Genomic DNA, 23,423 nt, shown 5'->3' with positions numbered 1-23,423 from the left:
GAGGAAAACCAGAGTTACTTGGGTGGGGGCACTTTTCCTAGCTGGTAGAAACGCTCAGCAGTGGGGACTCAGGGAACCAGAGTATCCAAAGAGAGCGTACTCTGTCGGGAACACTTAGATTGTGGAATTAACCAGGTGACCTGTGTGTCCCAGAGAAGAACGTGCGCTTGTTGTAGAGCCCTCAGCCTCACCGTATGTGTGATGCTTCACTTCCCCCACCCTGAAGTGATCATTCTTGGACTCAGTTACTTGGATCATTACTGAACTTCAAAGCTGCTAGCCCTGCTTCTGAGTTCCTCAGTCATTTGATAACTTAAATCTACAGATGTCGGCTTCTGGAAAGGTAGCATAGACATATCCTATTCATATCCCACTAAGTGCAACTAAAAACTGCAGATATTGCATACAAAACAAATGTAAGATGATTCCAAAGGGTGGAGTAAAAGGCCAACCAGCCAAGGAGGTCCCTTGGGTTTCCTTTTGGGCTCCCATATCCCAGACCTGGAGCAAAGAACATGGAAACTTCTACCAGTGTAGATTTTAAAAAAGCCCCAACAAAAGCTGCTCTCTTTAAAGAACCAGGAAACGGGCAGCCTAGCAGAACAGAAAACTTCTAGATTGTTAACTGCTCTATTCCACCCAAACACACATAACACACTGCAGCTCCATTGACACCCATGCCAGGCTACAATGTACTCTGACCTCTGACCCTACTTAAAGCTTTCAAAGAAGGCCCAAGAGGAAGCCCACATTTTCATTCTCTCTGGGAGGGAATGCACTAATCCATTCCCCTACCCCAAAGTCAACAGAGACTTTGGGGCCCAAAACATCCATTCCCACTGGGGAGTAACTAGCTGGGCCCCTCCCTACCACAGCAGTGTTTGGAGGAGCCCTGATATAACAAACATTTAAACAAGATCCCAAGTCTTGTAATACCCAAAATGTCCTGGTTTCAATATTTTAAAAAATCACTTATAACAAGGACCAGGAATATATCAGATTGAACGAGAAAAAATAATCAACAGGCACTAACACCAAAATGACACAGATGTTAGAACTATCTAATTAGAATTATCTCCTTCTCAAGGAGTCATTATCAAATTATTTCAGTGAGCAATTAAAACATGACAGACATGAAAAAAATTAAGTCTCAGTGAAGAAAGTCTCTTCAAAAATTGAAGATACAAAGAAGAACCAAATGGGAAATTCTGAAATTGCAAAATATAATAAACCAAATGAAAACTCAGTATGGCATTAGCAAGGGACAGAGGATCAATGAACTTAAAGGCAGAACAATAGAAATGAATCAATCTGAAGAATACAGAGAAAACAGACCAGGAAAAAAAAAGGGAACAAACTCCTGGGGACATGCGATGCTGTGACAAAAGATTTCAAAGTTGTGTTGATGAATCTCAGAAGGAGAAGAAAAAGAGGGAGGCTGAAAACTTTTCAAATATGGCAAAAGACTTTTTAATCCGCAGACTTAAGAAGCTCAGTGAACTCACAGAATAAAGCCAACGAAATCCATGTTGAAATATGTTACAATTAAACCTCTGAATTTAAAGATAGAAAAAATCTTGAAAGCAGCCAGAATATAGTGACACTTTGCCTAGAGGGCAAAACAACTTAAGTAACACTGGATTTCTCTACAGAAGTCATGGAAGCCAGAAGGAAGTGGCACCACATATAAAGAGTTGAAAAAAAGAACTGGTTCCCCAGAATCCCATATATAGTGATAATATCCTATAGAAATGAAGGCGAAATCAAAATATTTTCAAATGAAAAAAAAACTAAGAGAATCTGTCATCCTAAATGAATGACTAAAAGAAGCTGTAAACAGAAAGGAAATGATTATCAGAAGGAATGAGACAGGGGACTTCCCTGGTGGTCCAGTGGCTAAGACTGTGCTTCCAGTGCAGGGGGCTTGGGTTTGATCCCTGGTCAGGGAACTAGATCCCATGTGCTGCAACTAAAGATTCCAAGCGTCACAACTAAGACCCAACACAGCCAAAAAAATAAATAAAAATGAAGGAATGAGACAGGAGGAAGGAAGAAAGAATGTGGAACTAAAAAGTACAGGTAAACAAAACAGACTTTCCTTCTCCTCCTGGGTCTTCTTAATTATGTTTGACAATTGAAGCAAAATTTGTAATACTATCTGATGCTGTTCTGAACACATGTAGAGGAAATATTTAAGACAATTACATATTATATGTGGAGAGAATGAAGGGATATAAAGGGAGTCAAGTACACTTTACATGAACTGGTAAAATGATGACATCATTAAATTGTGACAAGTTATGTATATGAAATATCATATACCTACACAACCACTAAAAAGCCTAAAAGACACTAAAAACACAAAGAGATAAATCAAAAGGACTTTATACAAATAAAAATGGAATTTTAAAGTATAGGTTTAAAAACCCAGAGGAAGTCAGGAAAAAGAAAACAAAGAAAGGTAAAGGGACAAACAAAATGAAGGATAAAATGGTAGACTTGAGCCCTAACGTATCAATAGTTAAATATAAATGATCTAAATACACTACTTAGCTGACAAAGATTGACAGAGTGAATTAAAAAAACATACGCTTGTCTACAAGAAACTGACTTCTCTTTAATCAGTAATCTATAAAGTCTTAATCTTAATCTATAAGGTCTTACCATAAGGACTTAGAGAAAGAAGAAGAAAAAAGAAAGAAAACCAATACAAAGAAAGCAGAAGTAAAGAAATAATCAAGATAAGAGCAGAAATCAATGAAATTGAAAAGAGCAAAACAGAAAAATCAATGAAACTGGTGATTGGTTCTTTGGAAAGATCAGTCACACTGACAAACTTGTAACAGGACTAACAAAGAGAGAAGACACAAATTACCAATATCAGAAATAAAACAGGGTATCACTATAGACCCTCCAGATACAAAAAAAGATACTAAGGGAATACTATGAACAACAGACACATTTGACAACTCAGATATAAACAAGTCATTCTTAGAACAGCACAAACTGCTGTTATGAAACAGTATGAAACAGACAATTTGAATGACTCTGTAATTATTAAAGAAACTGAATTCATAAATATAAAAAGCTTCTGAAAAAGAAAACTCTAAACCCAGATGGTTTTGCTGGGGAATTCTACTGAATGTTTAAAGAAGAATTAATACCAATTCTACACAATTTCTTTCAGAAATGAGTGTAGGAAGAAAACTTCTCAACTTACTTTATGAAGTTAGAATTACCCTGATACTAAGAACAAAGACAGTCAGAAAAAAAAAAAAAATTATAGACCAATATCCCTTATGAATATAGATGCAGATAATTATATACTATGACCAATTGAGGTTTATTCCAGCAGAGTTTGGTTCAACATTTGAAAAAACAATCAATATAATCTACCACTGATCAGGAACAAAGCAAGGATATTCATTCCCATGACTATTGTTCAACACAGTACTGGAAGATCCAACCAGGGCATTAGGCAAGAAAAGGAAATAAAAATGAGATGATCATCTATCCAGAAAATCCTAAAGAATCTACCAAAAAAATAAAAGTCCTAGAATAAGTGAGCTTAGCAAGGTCATAGGGTACTACATAAACACAATCAATAGCATTTCAATATATTAGTAACGAACAGGTGGACCTTAAAATTTTCTTTTAAAAAGGAAATACTGACAGGTAAATCTAACAAAACATGTACAGAACCTGTATGCTGAAAACTACAAAAAGTTGATGAAAGAAATCAAAGATGATCTAAATAAATAAGACATACTATGTTCATGGATTGGAACACAACATAGTAAAGATGCTAATTCTCTCTAAAATTGATCTATAGGTTTAACACAATTCTTACTAAAATGTGAGTAAGAGTTTTCATAAACATAGACAAGCTTATTCTAAAATTTACAAGGAAAGAGATAGGCCTTAAGAGCAGCCAAGGCAATTCTGAAAAAAGGAAAATAAAGTTCAGCAGCTATAGTAATTAAGATGATGTGGCACTCGTGGAGAAAGACACTTATTAAGGGAAAGAACAGAGAACCCAGAAACAGACTTACCAAATAAGTCCAACTGATTTTTGACAAAAGTGTGAAAGCAATTCAATGATAAGAAAGACAAACTTTTCAGTTAATGGTGCTGGAGCGGTTGACATTCACAGGCCAAAAACCAACCAACCTTGATCTAAACTTCTTATCTCATTCAAGAAATGAACTCAAAATGGATCACAGACTTAAATGCTAAATGCAAAACTATAAAACCTTTAGAAAAATACAAAGGAGAACATCTTCAGGATCTAGAGCTAAGAAAAGAGTTCTTAAACTTGATACGAAAAGCACGATCCATAAAAGGAAACATTGATACACTGGACTTCAGAGTTTAAAACTTTTGCTCTGTAAAAGACCCTATTAGCCAAAGAACAGAAACGACACAAAGGTCCTTCAATGAGAAATTGGTTAAAACAACTGTGGGACACCTATGGCAAGGAATGTTACTCAGCAAATAAGAAAAAACCAGTGTTAGAAAATCATGCTGATTGAAAAATACCAATTCCAAAATGTTACATATCGTGATTCGTAAAACATTCTTGAAATGACAAAACTATAGCAATGGAAAACAGGACAGTGGTTGCCAGGGGTCAAACGTGGGGGGAGCGGATGGAAGGAGAGTGAGTATGGCTGCAAAGGGGCAGCTGAGCCGATGCAGACATTTGTGGCTTGACTGCTGTCAGCGTCAGCATCCTGGTGTGAGAACAAGATGGTACCAGTGGAGGAACTGGCTGAAGGGCATGTGAGAATGTCTCTCTTATTTTTCATATCTGTATATGAATCTACGATTATCTCAAAATGAAAAGTTTAATTAAAACTGGAGTCTCACAAATATTATCAGTAAAATGGAAGAAAACGAGAACTTCTGAGTGACGCCTGGCATGGAAGGAAGACTGGCCACTGGGGTGAGTGACAGCAGGCAGGACCCCTGGGCACCCAACTCTGGATTCTTCAAAGGTGCTCTGCCCAGAACCAGGGGTCATTAAGAATTCCTTACTTCATTAAGTAACTTTTTATCAGCTCTTTAAACGTGGGAAGATCAAAAGAGAAACTGTGTCAAAAATGCCCAGGAAGCAGAATCTGAAAGAATCCAGAGTCCAGTCAAAGGCACAGCGCAGACCGTGGAGGAAAGGATGTGCCCACATGCAGAACGTAGTGTGGCCTCAGGTCCCCGCTGGCGACAGCAGGAGCTAGAGACAGCCTACGCTAAAGATGGAAGCGAAGCGAAGCGACGGTGAGACACATGTGGAGGTGAAAATGCTCTTCAGAACACAAATGGACAGAAGCAAAAATGACACGGTAAGTAGCTCTACCTGCTGGGTAACAGCTAAATGATAGGAAAAACATATCTCAAAATAATGAACAAACTTCAAAACACTCGACAGAGTTGTGTCAACTTTCCCCAAATTGCATGCTGGGGAAAGTTGCATGTCCTGTTCAAATGAAGTCCTCAGCTCCAGAAAAGTGAAAGGCTCTTTATTTTCATACCTCCTACTGTTAGCATTCGAAGTCGTTCCTTGAAAACTGCAAGATCTGAGAGGCAGAGTGGGATAGCATGGGTGAGCGCAGAGGGAAAAAGACAGGTGAGAGTTAGTTTTGAGAGAAAAAAAAAACACAAAAACCCCAAACACCCAAACCCTACACCACTGCAGTTAACGGGTAGCACAAACACTGTCACAGACACAGACACTTAAGGAGAACAGAGGGGTGGGTGGCTATGGTCTGAAAGTGACTTCGGTAAATGTGGAGACGGTTCATGAGCAGCTGGGATCAGTGAATCTGAAGGAGGGAGAGGCCACTTCCTGACACTGAGAAGCCACTGTGTGGTGGTGGCTGGGACCTCCTCACGTCCCCACCCTGAACAAGCGCTGATACAGAGCTCTCCTGGGAAGCTGAATCCACCCAGCCTAGGCTGATTCGAGATGAAACAACTGGGGAAAAGAAATGGAGAAGCCTAGTTTCTAAGGCCCATTCCTCAGAACTGGAGCATCAGGTGGCAGACTAAACCCTAAACCTCAAGCTCCTTCTGGATTCTATAGGGTGGAAGATGGGTCCTTGGACTCCCTTCTCGAGAAGGCTGAACCAGGATGGAGGAACTCGGCTGCTGAGAACGCAGGCTAAGAGCCACAGGCCTGCACAGATGCACACACTCCTGCCCACACCTGGAGGCTTGCCTACACTGGTTAAACTCAAGATGTTGATCTGGACACGCAAAACACTTGCTGACCCTGCTTTCCTGGGTACATGGGCCTGATGACCGAGGGGTCAGAGCATGGTCACCAGCACTGTGGCTGCTCCCTGCCTTGGCAGTGCAGCAGAAGGCCAGTCAATGCATCCTTGGATGCTGATGGCAAGAACTCTGACTCAGAGAGGATGCAGGGTCGCCAGCTCTGAGTGCGTAAAGCTCTCCTCGCCCTCGAGGACAGTGGAAGACCACCAAAGACCTCAGAGCCAATGGCTCTTAAGACAATGGAACACCTGGGTTCTGCACAAAAGCAAGGATTCGCTGCTTAAGGCAAGGATGAAGACTCTTCATTTATTCCTTTTAATCCTCAGAATCAAGACATAGGACCATCCCAAGCAGCCATCAGTGCTGCCTACAGGACTTCCCCCAGCCTCAAAATGAAATGTGAATGCTTATCTGTTAAAGAAATCTAAAGGCAATAGGATCGAAAGTTTATAACTGTTCACTCTGGGTACTGGGCATGTAGTTTTATCTGCACTTCTTGAGTATTTTTAAAATAAAATGTGAACAAAAGACACAAACCAAAGGAAAGTGTTAACAGTAAATATTCTGGTTGTCATTTACAGACAGCACATGGGATTCCCTGCACCTGAGCACTTAAAACATTTTTAAAAATTACTTCTTGATGAGCACAAGACACTCTGCTGGAGAGACAGAGTGGCTGGGATTTGGCTGAGGTGTTTCCAAGGGAAACATAGTTGGCAAGAAGCAGGGATGTGATGCTAGGTCCGGGTGTGTCTTGGTCTGCCAGCTCCTGGGCATACAGGAAGGACACCCCTGCAGGAGGATGTGCATGTGCCCACCATGACCTTAGCTTGGCCTGCCCACCTGAGTCATTTGGGCGATCTGATTCCAACTCTTCACTCGGAGGTCTGGTGGCACCACAGGCTGCACACAGCAACCAATAAATGCTATGTAAATTGCTCGCCACGGCTCTGAAATTACTCAAGTAGATTAAAATTCAACCCTATTTTTAGCTCATTCTTCCAAGCCATCAAGGGGACAACATTCAACCAGAAAGAGCACTGTGGAAGGTCAGAAGGGTGGGGAGACTTCATGTCCTGCTGTGCTGGGGATGAACTAATCCACTTAGAGTAGCAAAAATGTTGCCATAATTTGGACTTCTGAATTGCCCTTTTAACTATGTAACTCAAGTTCATTTCCTAAGATTGACAATTTGCAAACACGAATGGGAAACAGAAGTTTCATGCCTTCTTTAATTTTATTTATAGAATTTGTTTTGAGTTCTCCTTTAAATATGTTTCAATCTGACATTTAAGTACATTTCAATCTGTTTTTGTTGTTGTTCACTATGAATAGTTATACTATAGAATCCAAAGAGAAACCACTTCATGGCATTTTAAAGCTGGAATCTAACTCAAATGCTGTACTTGGAAGAGAGCAAATTGAGGGTGAGTGTTAACAAGAACTTTCTCCACATCCTCATCCTGCCCAGGGCAGTCTCGCTTGGCCCAGAGATAAGACTTCCCGATGCCCCTTCCCCACCCCAGTGAAGCAAGTACCAGATGCCAGCACAGGACTGGAGGCCCGGAGGTGAGAGTGCACAGGCCGCCTGCAATTGACTGGTTTCTACTTAAGGTGGCAAGAACTTGGACCCCTGTCAAAAGCCACACTCTTGGTCCTTCCTTAGGGTCAACCAGGAGAGGCCTTGCTAGGAAACCTGATCCGGCTTGGAGACTTCCAGCACCTCCCTAGGGAGGAATGTGGATCATGTTACCAGGCATCTCAAGCTGGAGCTCCCAACCCTCCTCGACTGGATGTGTGGTTGACTCAGCCTGGTTTAAGTTAAGATGCACTTCTGGGGACCTGGAACCCAGCCCCTAACATAACACATCCTGGCAGAGGTCTCCTGCTCCTAGCAGTCACCGCACAATTCTAGAGCATAACCCACACCTAAAAAAACCCAAACTGTTCTAATGTTAATTTTTAAATTTTTGTAATAAATAATCACTAACCCCACCATCTCGACTGTATCTGTGCTGCATTCACAGCACAGTCTGTGTGCACACGTCTGATGGTAACCCTGACAGGCTGGGATCACCTTGGAGCTCTGCATGGCGGCTGGGTCTGCTGTCTACCGTTAATTCTCTCTTCTCTCCACCTGTCACTGCAAGGGTTCTGAATATTTGGGTAAGAACTCAGTAGAAACTTTTCACATTTTCCACTTTATTTAAAAAACTCTGAGGGGACATCAGCCCCGCTCGCCCTGCATATCCGTGCTGGCCAGCACTGCCCTTGGGAACGGCTTCCTGCCTTCAGCCGGGGCTGGAAGCTACTCCTCTACCCCTGTGCTGCCCCAGTCGCACTACGAAGTGCTCTCAGATGGACGGGGAGTAGTTACCGCCTGGGCCTTGGTTTCCCCACAAGGGAATGGAGAAATTGTGCCGCATCTACCAGAGAGAGGAAAGACAGCTGGAAGTGTTGTCAGAGGGATGCAAGCTTGAGGACAGTGCTGTGTGGCACAGCACACCCCTGCAGTCACTCAGCCACCCAGACCAACACACGGGCCACGCACACCATGCCACGTGAGCTAGCCTGCTTTGTTGTCACTCAGGCGTCACCCCAGTCCTTACTACTAACTATGGCACCAACTATGGGTTATTTGCTCCATTGCTCAATTTCTAAATATCCATTTTTTCCAGACATCAGCAGCTATTTATCTCAAAAGACTGTTAACAATCACAGTAGCTCACACCTTCATGGAACTTAGTAAGCTCCAGGCACTATTTTAAGGAGTTTATTTAATACTGCAACAACCTTACAGGTGAGAAGACAGAGCTAGTCCTGGCAGAGCCCGGCTTTCCACGTAGGAAGCTGGTTTGAGCCCAGGCCTGAGGGTCGGATGAAATGATGGGCAGGAAAGCACTCTAGGGACTGTCCATTGTCCCCGAACAGAGCGCTCCTGTTGATCCAGTTGTTTTTGTAAAGACCTACATACATCAAGCGTGAGATAATTCAAGACTTATTTTCCTACAGATTCAAATATCAATACATACTAGGTTTACACTTATTTCCATGACTTTTCTATCACACTATTTTGAATTCTGAGGATGAAGTGCATTTTTCCTCCTGCAAAGGAGGGGGCTGCTCCTCAACTTTCTCCTAACGTTTCTGACAGGCTCCCAGCCAGAGGATGAGCTCAGGAAGCTCTGGGGCCACCTCTGTGTGTCTCTGGTTTATAACATCCTCCTGCTGGTTCACCCTCGCTGTGTTGACGCTGCACCTTAATGGAAGCACAGATACTTGGGGCACTGTTTCAGAGCTGACTGTAAGGGGAGATCAAGATGGCCTAGAAAGGACCCGAAAGAACGACAGAGGCCCTACCTCTGCGCCTACCCCATGAGAGCTGTGACCTGAGGAGGTGGGCAGCATCAACAGGGCTGGGGGCTCTCAGGCTTCACAGACTCCTGGGCTGGGACGGCCTGGGGGCTTCCAAGAAACCCTTGCCAGAGCTTGTCGCCATGGTGCATCCCACCCTGACCAGCCTCAGGCAGGACAGACAGGAGCTCTAGGCTCCCCAGGCAGTTCCTGTGAGTTGGGAGCCACTGGGAAAGGTCCGTTCAGATATCAAGAACCTGGCAATCAGGGATGGCACAAGAACAGGGGAGATGCAGCGTTAGACACCCCCACCCCCACCCCATGCTTTTCTTGTTTAAACGCTTGACTGTGCATAGGAACACCAGCCTCTGTGGCCCATGCCCCGCCAGGCCCCACAGTCAGAGTCCTTCTCTGGAGAGACAGCCCCAGGGCACAGGACCTTGAGCTATTCTTCAGGCAACCAGTGCTTGGGGGCTCACAGGCCTCCCAGGTGGGGTGAGGGTGGGAGGTCTGCCCTGGCCCAAGCACCTGGAGGGGACTCGCGGTGCCGATGGGCTTCAGCACGAGTGAGTCCCGGTTGGGTGGGGTCTGGGTGCTTTGGGGGCTACGTGGTAAGGAGGAGGAGAGAGGATCCAAGTATCCTGGGGGACAGTGGAGAGAAAAGCCCACCTCTGGGGTGCACAAAGCTGTCACTACTCAATAAAGCAGCAGTATTCAACTCACATCCTGCCAACAATCTGGACTGGTCCTATTTTATATTCAGAAGAGTTGATCTAATCTTTCTTCCAAAACCTTTGTGCAGTTACAAAGTAGAGGAAACCCTGTATCCCCTAGGATTGTTTCCGAAATGAAGACAAAGCAGAGACAAACCTCTAACAGCCATCCTGGGGTTAATGCTATTTGAACTCCAGTATTACCGGACTAGCACCTGACCTCTCAACTCACAACCCAGACCCGCCTCTCGGGGGCGTTAGAGACTATTATTCAGAGGAGGCAAATTGTGTCCCCTCCCAGAGCAGTGTTAGGCAGGTAGGTAATAATCAGTTGTATTAGCATGCACAGTGTTCCTCCTAAACAACCTGGCCATTTAAAAATTAGTCACGTCATCATTTCTGTAGTACAGGTTAGCAGCACGGTGACTTAGAGCAGGTTAACTTCTGAAAGCGACCACAGGTGTGAGCCCTGCCCGGCCCCTGTGCTCACGACAGAGCGGGTGTTGGGGTCGTGGCTACAACCGCCTGTGTGCCACATGCGCCTCCCTGCGCGCGGGATGCCTTCCAAAGTTTCCTCAGTGTGATCACCGGCATTTGAGAATCGAGACACCTCAACTGCACCCCTTGCTCTGGAATTCGCCCCGTCAAAGGCAGGCTGCACTGTGCTTCAGGGTGTGTGACAACGATTCTGAGCAAGACCCCATCTGGGCACAGGCTGCACTGCCCTGAGATTTGGAAACTGAAGCCAGATGTGCTAGTCCCTGGAGTATCTTGGGGACCCGCCTGCCTGGGTGGGTCACGTCTTTCTGTGCCACTAACCTTTTCTGCCCCCAAATTTCACTTTCCAATTTTCAGGCTTAGACAATTGAGCTCATATGATCTGGTTGGAAAGCTGAGATTAAAAATAACTTGCCCAAAACTCACTAAGGCTATATGACTTATAAATGTCAAGTGATCAGAACGAAGGAAACTTAAGAGTCTTTCCCTTTGGCCTGTGGACGTCCTGGCTGCCACGAGCTGGGACACACAGAGAGGAGCCAAACAGCGCAGTGCTGGCTGCTCTCAGACCCTCACCAAGTTTGTCTGTGGATGAGATAATATCAGCGGGCACGGAGGAGTCCAGATCAGCATCCAAAATTCCCAGGGGGTCCAGCTGTGCTACATGGTGCCCTCGTATCTACGAATGGGCCAGCGATGGAGAGGGAAGGACACACACAAAAGGACAGGAGAAAAAAAAAGAGGAAGGGGTAAAAAAAAAGTAAAATTACATTAAAATTAGTGTTTACAGATTCATTCTCACCCACGTTTGAAGAAACAGTTACCGGAGCATCATCAAAATTTACACAACTAATTCCGAGAGGATCAAGTTTTGCAATGTGGTGACCCCTGACCTGGAAGCAATAATACAAGCAGTCATTAAGCAGGTCCTGTGGGCTGTGAGGGGGTTAAAAGTTACATTTAACCTTTCCCTGAGAGCACCAATTAACCCAAAAGTAAGCCTTAGAATAGTTTATTTTAAAGCACTATCGGGCATTAAGGCTTCCCAGGTGGCTCTAGTGGCAAACAACCCGCCTGCCAGTGCAGGAGACATAAGAGACGCAGGTTCGATCCCTGGGTTGGGAAGATCTCCTGGAGAAGGGCAAGCAACCCACTCCAGTATTCTTGCCTGGAGAATCCCATGGACAGAGCAGCCTGGAGGGTCACAGTCCATAGGGTCGCAAAAAGTCAGATGTGACTTAGCATGCAGGCATTGGGCATAAAAGCAGTTCTATAAAAAAGGGATAAACTCCTCAGGTTATGATAAACCTGGCAATCTAAAAGGACCCATTTCCTGGCATCCTGACACAGTCTTCCTGGATAAACAGAAATGGGAAATGCTTGGGACTCTGACTCGAGTGTGAAACCCACTCAGCTGAGAACAGCCTGAAGTCCCTCAGGAAGGTGCACTGGCACCGCTGTGGGGTCAGGGCAGTAAGCACCAGAGCAGGCAGCGGCACCAGGGACTGCAGCGTCTGATCGGCACCGTTTGCAAACAGAAGGACGGAAAACCCCTCCCAGCTTCCAAATTTGTGTCTTTAATTCTTGGACATTTTATTCAGTCTCCTGCTAGCAATTTGCAAAGAGGAACAGCTTTTATGAAGTCACTAGAAGACCGCAGAAATGACTGAGGCTGAATGAGTCAGGCAGTGGTCAGCACGCACCAGCTGTGCCTTTTCTGTAGAAACGCCTGCTGTGAACAGCACCTGAGAGCACATGGCTATCTATTCTCACTTGCCCTGGGGACAAAGCCTCACTTGCCAGGCTCCCCCAGCAGGACAGATCCACTCTGTGCTGCCTGTCTTGACACTTGTGGCAACTAACCAGGTGGGCAGAGAAGAACAGTCCATATGGCCATTTCCAGGAAAGAGAACAGTGGAGGGATGAGGACTCCACAGTGGGCTCCTTTGCCAGGTTGCAGCGATGCCAGGAGAGGCAGCAGGGGAGCCCAAATTCTGGGGGCTCTCAGAAGGGCTGCTCTTGGCTCAAAGGTTCCTCTTCTCCTCCTGAGAACTACTCACAGAGCAGATGGTAAGATCTGAATCCCAGGCTCCTCTCCATGCCAGGCAGATATCCCGGAAGGGGCTTCTGGGCTCTGAGCAAGGCCATGGGATCCACTGGTTCTGCCCAACCCTCCTCCAGTAGGAATGCTCGTGGAGAGATGGCCCCTCTGGAGGATCAGCTGCCTCTCCCTGCTTCCATGGGCTCTGCTTCTGTCCCCAAACCCTACAGGTTCACCTTCTCTTTTTGTATGTGGGCGTTAGCAACTGAGAAGGGACCGTGCCTGAGGGAGCAGCATACCCTCGGGGTCACCGCTCCCTCCTGGGGATCAGCAGTTCCCTGGCCACGCGGGCATGGAATGAGCTTCCCTGCCCACAAACCATTCCTGCCAACTCATGGAAAGAAATACGGACAGGCACCATGGGTGGCAGGGGATCTGCTCACATGGCAAGAGCATGTCTGGGCTCCTTTTCTCTTGTCATATTTCATTTTTGCCTCCCTCCACCCCAGAGCAGGGAGCAAGTGCCTAGTGTTTGGTGGGGGGTGAAAGTTAAATGACCACCTTCACTGGGTCAGCAGGGTGCTGTCACAGATGGCCGCCCACCACCTTACCTGGTAAGCCCTGATGAGCGACTGCACCGCCAGGTGATCCTCCACCAGCTTGTCCACGTTGGGCTGGGCCTCCACCAGGGGCCCTGCTCTGGCCACAGCTGACAGGGAGCCCGGGCTCAGGGGGAGTGGGCTCTGGTAGGCGGTGCCTGGGGGCGCTCCAGCATTGGTGTTTCGGAAAAAAATGTCCCATGACTGAAGACAAAGAAGGAATACACGTGTCACTCCACTGCTCCCATAGGATGCATTTTTAGTCAAAAAGAGAACCTCTCTTGGCAGGTCAGTCTTTTTTTTTGGCAGGTAAGTCTTGATTGTGTCCATCTACCAGTAGGCTGGTTGGGTCAACATCTTCATACTCTGGACAGCCTGCTTCTACACTCTGAGGGTGGGTTTCTCAGGGGCTGGGTCCCTGCTTTCATCATTCCCTCCTGATGGGCCTCCTCACCCGCCAACCCCATGACGCACATGCCCTCCCATCAAAACCCCCAAGGCCAGGCACCTCTGCCCCACTTGCGTGTGCCAAATGCTTCCACACGGGCAGCCCAGGATGGGGTGACTGGAGGACTTCCTGCCCCATCTGTCCCCTCCTGGTAATCTAGCAGACCAATGCTCTTGGCACTCCTGCCTGAAGGGCTACAACTGCCCCAGATCCTCAAACCCCCATTGAACCTCCTGAGGGGGACAAAAGGTATTTAGACGCCAGGGGCTTTCTAGACCCCAGGGGCTTGGCACAGCCTTCAGGGCCCAGGCCTACCTGCTCATGCTCACTTCCTGAACACAGAACAGAATCAGGGGCTGTATGTGAGAGGCAGTCCAGGGCTCAGATGTGTGAAGCCGCAAGGGCCCCTCACTGACCCCTAGAGAAATAGCCATTTCTGTACTTCATTGAGGAGGCTGCTTGGGAGTTAAGAGCTCAGGTTGTGTTGTCAGGGGCAGAACCTTAATTCTGAGCTCTGAGATCTTGGCAAATAACCTAAATTTATGTGCTCAGTTTTTTTCATCTGTAAGATGAGGACAAAAATAAAAAAATCTATATTCTTCATAGTTTTTTTTAAAATAAAGACTAACGGCATTCAGCACACAATCTGGTAGGCAGTTCATATTACTGGTAGTAACTGAAAATACTGCTGGCTTCAATTTCCTTTGTGCTAATGTGAACTAACTCCTCTTCCTATTATTTTTGACTATTTTGTGTAGGATTCATTTTTTTTTTTTTTGGTCCATGCTGTGTGGCTTGTGGGATCTTAGTTCCTGACCAGGGATTGAAACTGTGCCCCCTGCAGTGGAAGTTCGGGGTCCTAACTACTGGAATACCAGGGAACTCCCTGATTCAACTTATAATTTGCACAGATACTGTGAACTGTAATAGTTTATCTCAGACGAAGATGTGAGGTTTTAAAAAAATGTAGAGGTCAGAAAAACTAAGGTTTAATAAAACTTCATTGCCAAAATAAATATAGTAAAACTCAAGCAGTTTAGACCCTGGAGAAGGAAATGGCAACCCACTCCAATATTCCTGCCTGGAAGATCCCATGGATGGAGAAGCCTGGTGGGCTGCAGTCCATGGGGTCACAGAGAGTCAGACACGATTTAGCGACTAAACAACAAGAAGCAGTTTAGAAACGTGAAAACACTGTCTTTCTTCTCTGCCATGCGTTTTTCCAGTTTCTAAGATTCTTCTGTCAGTGAACTCTGGTGAGACTCCTTGAAAAACCTGGAGAGGAGAAACTTCACTAGATTTGTGTGCACCTTCCTAGTAAGTGCGACCAAGATGTTGTTCAGATGGGCCTGTCTGGGAGCTTGCACAGGTACCAAATGGGTCTGTGTCTGGGCAGAAACCTGGAGATTGGTCCCGAAGGTCTGGCTTTTTTAGGCAGGTTCTTTATGTCGCGTAGACAGATGACTTGGACGGTCCAAGAGACGGCTGCGTGTCACCACCAGTCACAACCCTCTTGGGATGGACACAGGCCTGGAACATCACACAGGGCAGCCCGGCCTCTCACTAAAAGTGTTTCTGAGGGGAGTGCTCCAGAACATTTATATCATTCTACAATAAGAACATATTCCTTTTGTATTCAGAAAAAATTAATTAAAAAAACTCCAACTATTAGGGAGATGATTATACAACATGGTAAATACATGAAAAACCAGAACTGTATATTTTTTATGTGAATTCTATCTCAGTAGCATTTAAAATGCTTTAACAAATCTCACTATTCAAAGTTTTATTGTTTTTACCGTTCTGGTTACTTTTTAGTTTGTCAGTTGATGGTAGAAGGGAGATCTGGGGTTCTCTTGTGGCGCCAGCCTTAACACTGACTGTAGAGAATCTCACATCATGCAACCTGACAACCAAGGACATTCTTCATCTGGGGCATGGAACCCCAAGACCAATCTCTCCCTCTGAGTTCTCTAACAGGAGTAAAAGCAGTATGTCCACCAGAGAAAGCAACTGACTTAGTCCTGTGAGAGAAAAAGAGAGGATGTCTCAGGATCAGCAGCCTAGGGCAAGGTAAGGCTGCCCTGGGCTTGGCATCCACCTAGTTCCTTCGGAGGGCCTAAGGAGCAGACATGCTGGACACCCCCAAATATTTCCAACTTTGTGGAGCTTGAACAGCAGGCCATGCAAGCTCCATGCATTCTGGGAGTGGCTCTGGCCCAGGGCTCTCTCTGGCTCCCACCCATGCCTCCAGTAACCGAGGGCCTGGACTACAAGGAGCCTTGCTGACATAGCAGGCAATAGGGCAAGAGTCAGACCAGCCTTGCACGCCAAGAACCAACAGCCTTGTAAAACCCAATCTAGTTTCTACTTTGCCCCCAGCTGGTTCTGGCACTGGAGTCCCTACCCTTACCTGTGTCCACACTAAGTCCTGCTGTGGACACACACCCTGGGCTCTAAGTGGGGGTGGGGCCGTGCCCTGGGGGGCAGGGCATGACCCTGAAACCAAGGAGCCTCTGGAGAGCAGCACACTTTCTTCAAGCCTTAAACACCATCTTCTGCCTCACAGAATACATGAAGACGTCTCTGAAATGCAGTGGCAACTGCCCAACAACAAGACCTTGGATAGAGAGGGTCCCCTGGCTGCAAGCCGACCCCTCATCCTGAGGGGCACCAGCTGCTAAAAGATCCAGAGCCAAAAGGCACAGCAAAAACCACAAGTTCATCTTGCTTCAGAAAAATCAGCTTTGACTAACAAGAACAGTGGTGGCAGCTGCAGGGGTTGGGTGAGGGGGCAAGTTATCAAACTGATGATCTGAGTACCTGGTGTGCCAACCACACCCTCCTGGGAAAGGTGCAGGCAGGCAGGACTGACAGAGCGGCCACCAGGCAGAGATGCTGATCAGGCTAAGTGAGTCAGAGCAGGGCAACCCAAGGATAAACATTATCTCTCAGGCTGGCTGACCCTTGTCAAAGCCAGCAAACAAAAAAATCAAAGAATTTCCAGGGCTGACACCTGGAGGGCACAGGCCTGGCAGACAAAGGCTATAGGACCTTCCAGTCCAGGACCAGGGAGGTGGGGGGGAAATCGCAGTTATCGGGCCTCCTCTCTCTGACCTTCTTTTGTGCTTGGGATAAAACTCCAGGTGATTTTCAATTGGCTGAGGACAACAACGACGGAAATTCTGCTCAAGCTGGAGGCAGTCAGAAAAAACTGGTTCATACCGGTATTGCAGAGAGCTGGGAACCATTGGGAAAGAATATGCCAGGAATGCAGCGTCCTCCTTTCCTGTAATTCACCCCCACCGCCCGCACCACCAGCACACAGCAGCTGGTGCGCAGTTCTGCTCCCCTGCAGCTTGGCCAGGCCCTCCCCCACGAGTTCCAGGCAGGAGGGGCGGGCACCTGCACTCAGGTGACTGCCAAGCCAAGGAGCCCACCCCAACAACCAGCAAGCCCCCCTTCACGAGATCTGATCACTTGGTGACAGACAATTGTTGGTTCACACAGTTTGCAAAACCTTCTCATTGCAACTTAAAGCAGGTAAAGTTTAATGAAGTCAGACCTCTTAAAAAGGCTGTGAAACACTGTAAAGCAATTATACTACAATTAAAAAAAAAAAAAAAAGGCTGTGACAGTGAAGGTCATTTTTTGGCTTGCAGGTTTCACCAGCCCTGGGACTCTGAGCCACGCTTCCTCTTCCTGCTGCACTGTTCCCCAAGGTGCCCCTTCTACCCACCTCCCCCACACCTGACCTGGCTTCTACATTCATTCAGCCATCTGCACACCCCACCCCACCCCACCCCCACCGCCCAGGACACTCATCTCCGAGATGTGATGCCTGATGTGATGCATGGCTTTGTCACTATCTGGAGGATTTCCCTTTGGATAATCGCAGCCCTCATGTGTACACACCTCAGCTTGATACTTTATTTACCTGTGTGCGTACCTGATGCCAGTTTTATCTCTCTGGCAGCAGCTTCCCTGCTGCCAGAACCAAGTGTCTGCAGACCTGCTGCAGGGACAGGTGACCATGAAGCTGAAGTGATGGGTTAGTTCGAGGCCCCTTCCCAAATGAAGAAACAGGTGACCACGAGGCTGAAGTGACAGGTCAGTGGGGTGCCCTTCCCAAATGAAGAGAAAGCTTCAAGAAGAGGATGCCTGTGTGGTCTCACGTGCCCCCTGCACCTAGACCTTCGCAGCCTTGATACCATGGAGGTGAGCAATCCTGGCCCTCAGAGGAGCTGTGGGCTGGCCACCCACCTCCCGTGAGTGGGTTTAAAGCCACCAACTTGTTGCTGAAACAACTTAAACCAAAACATGATTTCAAGTACAAATAAGGATAACATTCTGGTTGAAATGAAACCAGAATTCTTATGTTTACTTTTAGATAACTAAAGGCATTTAACTGCAGTACATGAAGCTTTGTTTTCAAAAGCCCTCACTCCTATACTGCTCCATAAAACCTCCCAGACTTCTTACACAGGCCTCATGGGTTTCCCCTGAAGTCACCCGTCCTCTTCTCCCCTATTAGGGGAGCTTGTCAAAGCTCCAAACACTTCTCTAACGTCTAAGGAAGTTGGTCCGGTGGCTGGCACGTAGGAGGTGCTCAACATCCTGCTAAGTTAAGGTCAGACAGGACCAGGCCCCTTCACATCTTGGTAGGGCTGGTGTGATGCGAGGTGCTCTGCTCAGTGGGCTATCAAAAATGGTGCTGGGGGTGTCAGCTGTGGTGCTGGGGCGGTTTCAGATGCAGCTGCGTGGGATGCCCGGCACACTGTCTGGAGAGGTACTAGGTATGGTGTCAGGTATAACGCTAAGTGCTGCACGTGGTGGGGTATCAGGTGCGGTGGTGGCCGTGGCGTCAGCTCTAAGGACGTGGCGCGTCCAGAGTCCTCATCTCAGACAAGGTGCTGACCTCAGTGAGGGTGGCAGTGCTAATCAGGGGACACGCGCGTCAGCGGTTCACTGAGGCAAGCGGACTTTACCCTGTTGATTGTCAGCAGACTGCAAGAGTCTCGGGGCCAAGTTCCTGACGGTGAAGGTCACAATAGAGACTTGTTCACGAAGGGTTTGGTTTTGGAGGGGTTGCAAACACACTACCACGGGCCCTTTCCCCCACTTCAAAGGCCTCCAACGTGTGTCAGATATGTGGGCCAGCGCAAGTGTGTGACCTCACAGGGCCACACACACGTTGAGCCCACCGGAGGGGGCCTGCCTGCTGCCTGCCCACTCGTGGGGGCCTGGGAGCCCCAGTCTTGCCCCCTGCAGGCTGGGCAAGGGTGCAAGTCCCTTCAGCTGTCTGCCTGATTCCTTGCCTATAAAAGTATGGAGCATGGACTACTTAGGACAGCCCTGTATTTGTGTAGCATTTTACACCCTTAAACTGTGGGTATACTAATATTTGTTCAAGAAACTGATGATCAAAGCTTAACCCTAGTGTTACTGATGCTTCTTCTCGCTGCTCAATCCTGTGACTCTGCATGCTGGACTGAACAGACTGCTTTCTCTTGTCCAAAGTCCCCTTCTGATGCAACTCCTGCTGCCACCCTGCCGCCCCCTCCCTCACTACGGAACAATCCTCACCCTCCCGCGCTAGGCGCCCTGGTACGGAACATGATGTCACCTAATAGCTGCCACCACCCTATGCTGGGCTCTTTGCCAAGGACCCTGACGTAAAACCGCCCCGGGCAGTGGGTGCGGGAGCTTCTGGCCACCTCTTGGATGGACCAAACCCCAGGCTCAAAGGCCACCACAACTGATAAATGAATGACGGCCAGGTCTGGACGTCAGACCCCAGCGCTGTCACAAACAACCGTTTCACTGTGTTCTGATGCTGACAATGTGTTTTAACTGCCACAAACATGAGATTCAGGGGAACAAGTGACCAGGGAAAACTCATGCATGGCCAAACAAGGGTTTGGCGGGTTCAGGCTAATTCAGTCAAATAAATGGACAGGCAGTGGCTCCGATACTTTGGCCACCTGATGCAGAGACCTGACTCACTGGAAAAGACCCCGATGCTGGGAAAGACTGAAGGCAGAAGAAGGGGACGACACAGGAGGAGATGGTTGGATGGCATCACTGACTTGATGGACATGAGTTTGAGTAAGCTCTGGAAGTTGGTGATGGACAGGGAAGCCTGGCGTGCTACAGTCCATGGGGTCACAGAGTTGGGACACAACTGAGCGACTGAACTGAACTGAGTGGCTCCTGGAGCCACAGATGGTCACCCATGACTTGCTGGCCAACAGATACGGCTCAAGGATCCCAGTGCCCTGGAGAGTGTGGGCACCTCTCCGAGGCTGTCTCCCTAGTCACCCCACACAGGGCTTCTCCAGCTTAGAAAGTGTACATTAATTCCTAAGCACCCAGCTTTCTGTGCACACCAGCCCAACTACTGTATGGAGCCAAATGATTCATGTCTCTGCACTGGGCAGTGTCTACCACCCTCCTGGTGTGTGCCATCTGTGCTAACTGCTGGGCTCCATGCCTTTTCTGAAAACACCACGTGTGACTTCCTAACATCCTGAAGAGACGCTGCCCAGGGTGAGGGGAAGAGGAGGCCCTTGGTGGACAGCCACAGGACCTCCACCAAAGGTCTGTGCTTCAGAGCTAAGCAGTCTTAAAAGCCATGCACAATGCTGGGCTTCAGACCCCTCCGACCAAGGCAGGGCCTTGTTCAAACCATCCCCAGCTGAGGACGGGCAGAGCCATGCCCCGACCCAGCTCACTGCCTACAACCATGTCTAGGAGGAACCAGGATCTGGGCCTGCCAGACCCTTCACCACAGAACTATTTCTATAGTTAAAACCAGGGGCTCTGCTTGGGGATTCCTCAACCACAGAAGTCAAGTGAATTGTGCTTGATTAGAGCAACACTTTGTTTTTAAAACCAGTGCTGTACAGGCGAGAGAACATCTCCAGACAAGTTCTTCTATCTTCTCTCTGTATCTGTGTGTGGGTAAAATGTCAATAAACACACAGGATTAGCAAAGAAAAGCCGTCCTGGCTTAGTCCTAAGTGCTGATGGGGAATGATGCTTCCTGAGTTTCTGACCCAGACTAAGGGTGGTGGCCCCATCATATCATTATAGAAAGCACTGTGGTAAGCTGCTCAGCGGCCACACATCCTTCCAGGTCCACACAAAGGCCCCCTGAAGTGGTTGTGAGGCTCCTTCATTGGAGGCGTGTCCCTGGGGACTGACCCAAGATTTGTTTTGATCACAGCCATGGGTAGGAGTGGCAGTGTGTAAGTTCTGGGTGGGGCATCCAAGGCCAGCAGGCTCTTCTCCCCTCCCCTCCCCTCTCAGAAATACGCTGAGCCCTGTGAGGCGGTCACTCTGGTCCCTGGATGACGGCAGGGCCTGGCGAATAGTTAGCACCAAATGCCAGATGTGAGGAGGTCCTTTGTGGGGCTGCAGCCTAGCTGAACCACAGCTGCACGGGAGCTGGGAACCAGGAGAAAGACTTCGTTGGTGGTGTTTTGAGTTGCTAGCTTTTAGGGTTATTTATTTCATGAACACTCACAGGAACTAGATTTTTATTGCAGGAAAATATTATATGCAGGACATCTGTGACCACTCTCATGAGCAGTCTTCCTGGGATTCCTCAGCAAGTGAGCGCCCATGCCCTCTGCCTGGCTGGCTGCAGCCAACAGTGCATTCTGTCAACTCAGCGTCACAACTTCCAAGGGCAGCCATGTGGGACCACACGCACATCTGATCCCCCGTGCGCCTACTGGGCATCCCACCTGGAGGACCCAGTCCAGCGAAACCAAGCCTCGGGCCCAGAGAGAACTGTGTGTCTGTGAGTCATGACCACTTAGAGAGAAGGCCCTAAACTTACAACCTGCTCGCAGACAGCAGAACCCAGAGCCTGGCAGACGCTCAGTGGGGTCTGGCACAGATGGAACAGGAAGAGCCAGTGGCCTAGAGGCTCTGAGCTGATGCTGATCACCAACCACCACAGCTCCTTTCTGGGAAAAGCCCCAAAGGATCCCTCCTTCTGACAATGTTTCCTTCCTTCCTTCCTCAGAAAGGAGGCGCCAGGAGAGTGGCTGGGGTGGAGCTCGCCACTCCCTTCTCAAGAGCAGACCCAGCCCCAAGGATGACGCTCCTTTCTTGCTTCTGATGTTCTCCTTCCCCTTGCGGTCACTTTGGATCCCTCTGCAGTTATCACTGACATTTAAAAACCCACTATTTTTGCTTAGCATACAGTATGAAAGGGTAATCATTAAAAAGTCATGCTCCCAAAGATGCAGCATGCTTTTATTCCAAGTCTGCCCTCCTCTCGCTGCAGGCTCAGCTTTGTCAGCGCCCGATGCCCTCACCCTCTTCCAACTGCCAAGGGGTCCACGTCCCCACAGCGCTTCACAAAATAAGCAAACACTCCTCTGCTTGACCCCTGGGGCCTCTCAACACATGTCGCAGCCCAAACTTTTGGTTTTCACGTACTGCCTTTGGCTCCAGGCACCGAGCCCCGCAGGACCCTCTCCAGTGCTCACTGAGTGCCCCCCGACCCTCTGTCCCTCTGCAGTGCCTTTCCTGGGCACAGGCACACTGTCCCTGGTCAGGCCTATTCCTTACCGTTCAAAGTTCAGTATGACTGGCACTTCCCTTCAGAAGCTGGTGGGGTTTACCCTGTGCTCTAACTGTGCTTTGCTTATAGAATTTTTACAGGCCTGCAAGCTAGAGGGCCCTGAATGCTCACACCTCCTGACAGCAACTCAGTCCTCCAAAAAACATTGTCACGAGCTGCAAACTGCCACACACGTAAAGTGAAGGTGCTGCTTCATGACCCCTACACTTTTCAAAGGTGCAAATTTTATTTCCCTGATCGCATAAACACAAATCCTTTAAGAGTAAAACACCATACTGGAGTTTTACTGGCGTTAGGGAAGATATTCTTAGCGGTTTAGTTGATTTAACACAAAAAGTCACCAGGGTTGAGATTCCTCCTGATGTAGGAAGCTCAGTATGGAGAAACTTCAAAATGCAATTGAACAGCCTTGTTCACTGAAAGCCCATTAAGCATACCATGTGCGTATTTTTCTCCAAGGCCAGCAGAGAACTAGAGAGCACCATGGCTGTTTTTAAAGTGCAGCCAAGGCAGTTTCAAGCGGCAGGATGAAAAGGAATGGTGTCACTGCATACTGTGGATGACACATATCTGTTTCTGCTTTGCTTGTCTGGTTCAATTACAGAAAATTACAGGATTGTGTTTCATAAGCAGAGAAGAAAGAAGAACAGCGTGGGCCTGAAGGGCGGCGTGGCCAAGTTCAAAGACGTGGGACCGAGAGCCTGGAATTCGCACCTCAAGTCCCTAAGAGGTCCTGTTGTGACCATGCGAGACAAGAAAGCTGTTATTACTCTTGGCGGCAGGCTGGCAAAAGGCAGGAGAGGAAATGGACTCAGTTAGCAGTGGAGGAAGACAGGCTTTCAGGAAGTGGGCAGAGGTCACTCAGAAGGCTAGGCAGGGGAAGCAAGCTCTAACGGACAAA

At 47.7% G+C, this 23,423-nt stretch overlaps 1 protein-coding gene across 2 annotated transcripts in view; it reads right to left on the bottom strand.

Annotated features, from left to right (window-relative positions):
• OGDH (oxoglutarate dehydrogenase) overlaps nt 1-23,423 on the bottom strand; it is a 67,253-nt gene that overhangs the window by 26,068 nt on the left and 17,762 nt on the right. The window contains exons 3-5 of one of the 2 annotated variants that reach the window (XM_005899397.2): nt 13,488-13,679; nt 11,412-11,514; nt 5,529-5,573 (exon numbers count right to left, since the gene is read on the bottom strand). In XM_005899397.2, coding sequence (XP_005899459.1) covers nt 5,529-5,573; nt 11,412-11,514; nt 13,488-13,679 — 340 coding nt within the window. The remainder of the gene's footprint in view (nt 1-5,528; nt 5,574-11,411; nt 11,515-13,487; nt 13,680-23,423) is intronic. The other variant, XM_005899399.2, reaches the window with a different exon arrangement.

This window comes from Bos mutus, chromosome 4, assembly GCF_027580195.1.
Source record: "Bos mutus isolate GX-2022 chromosome 4, NWIPB_WYAK_1.1, whole genome shotgun sequence".
NCBI lineage: Eukaryota > Metazoa > Chordata > Mammalia > Artiodactyla > Bovidae > Bos > Bos mutus.
The sequence above is the reverse complement of the archived record's forward strand: the minus strand, read 5'-3'. Positions and strand labels throughout refer to the sequence as shown.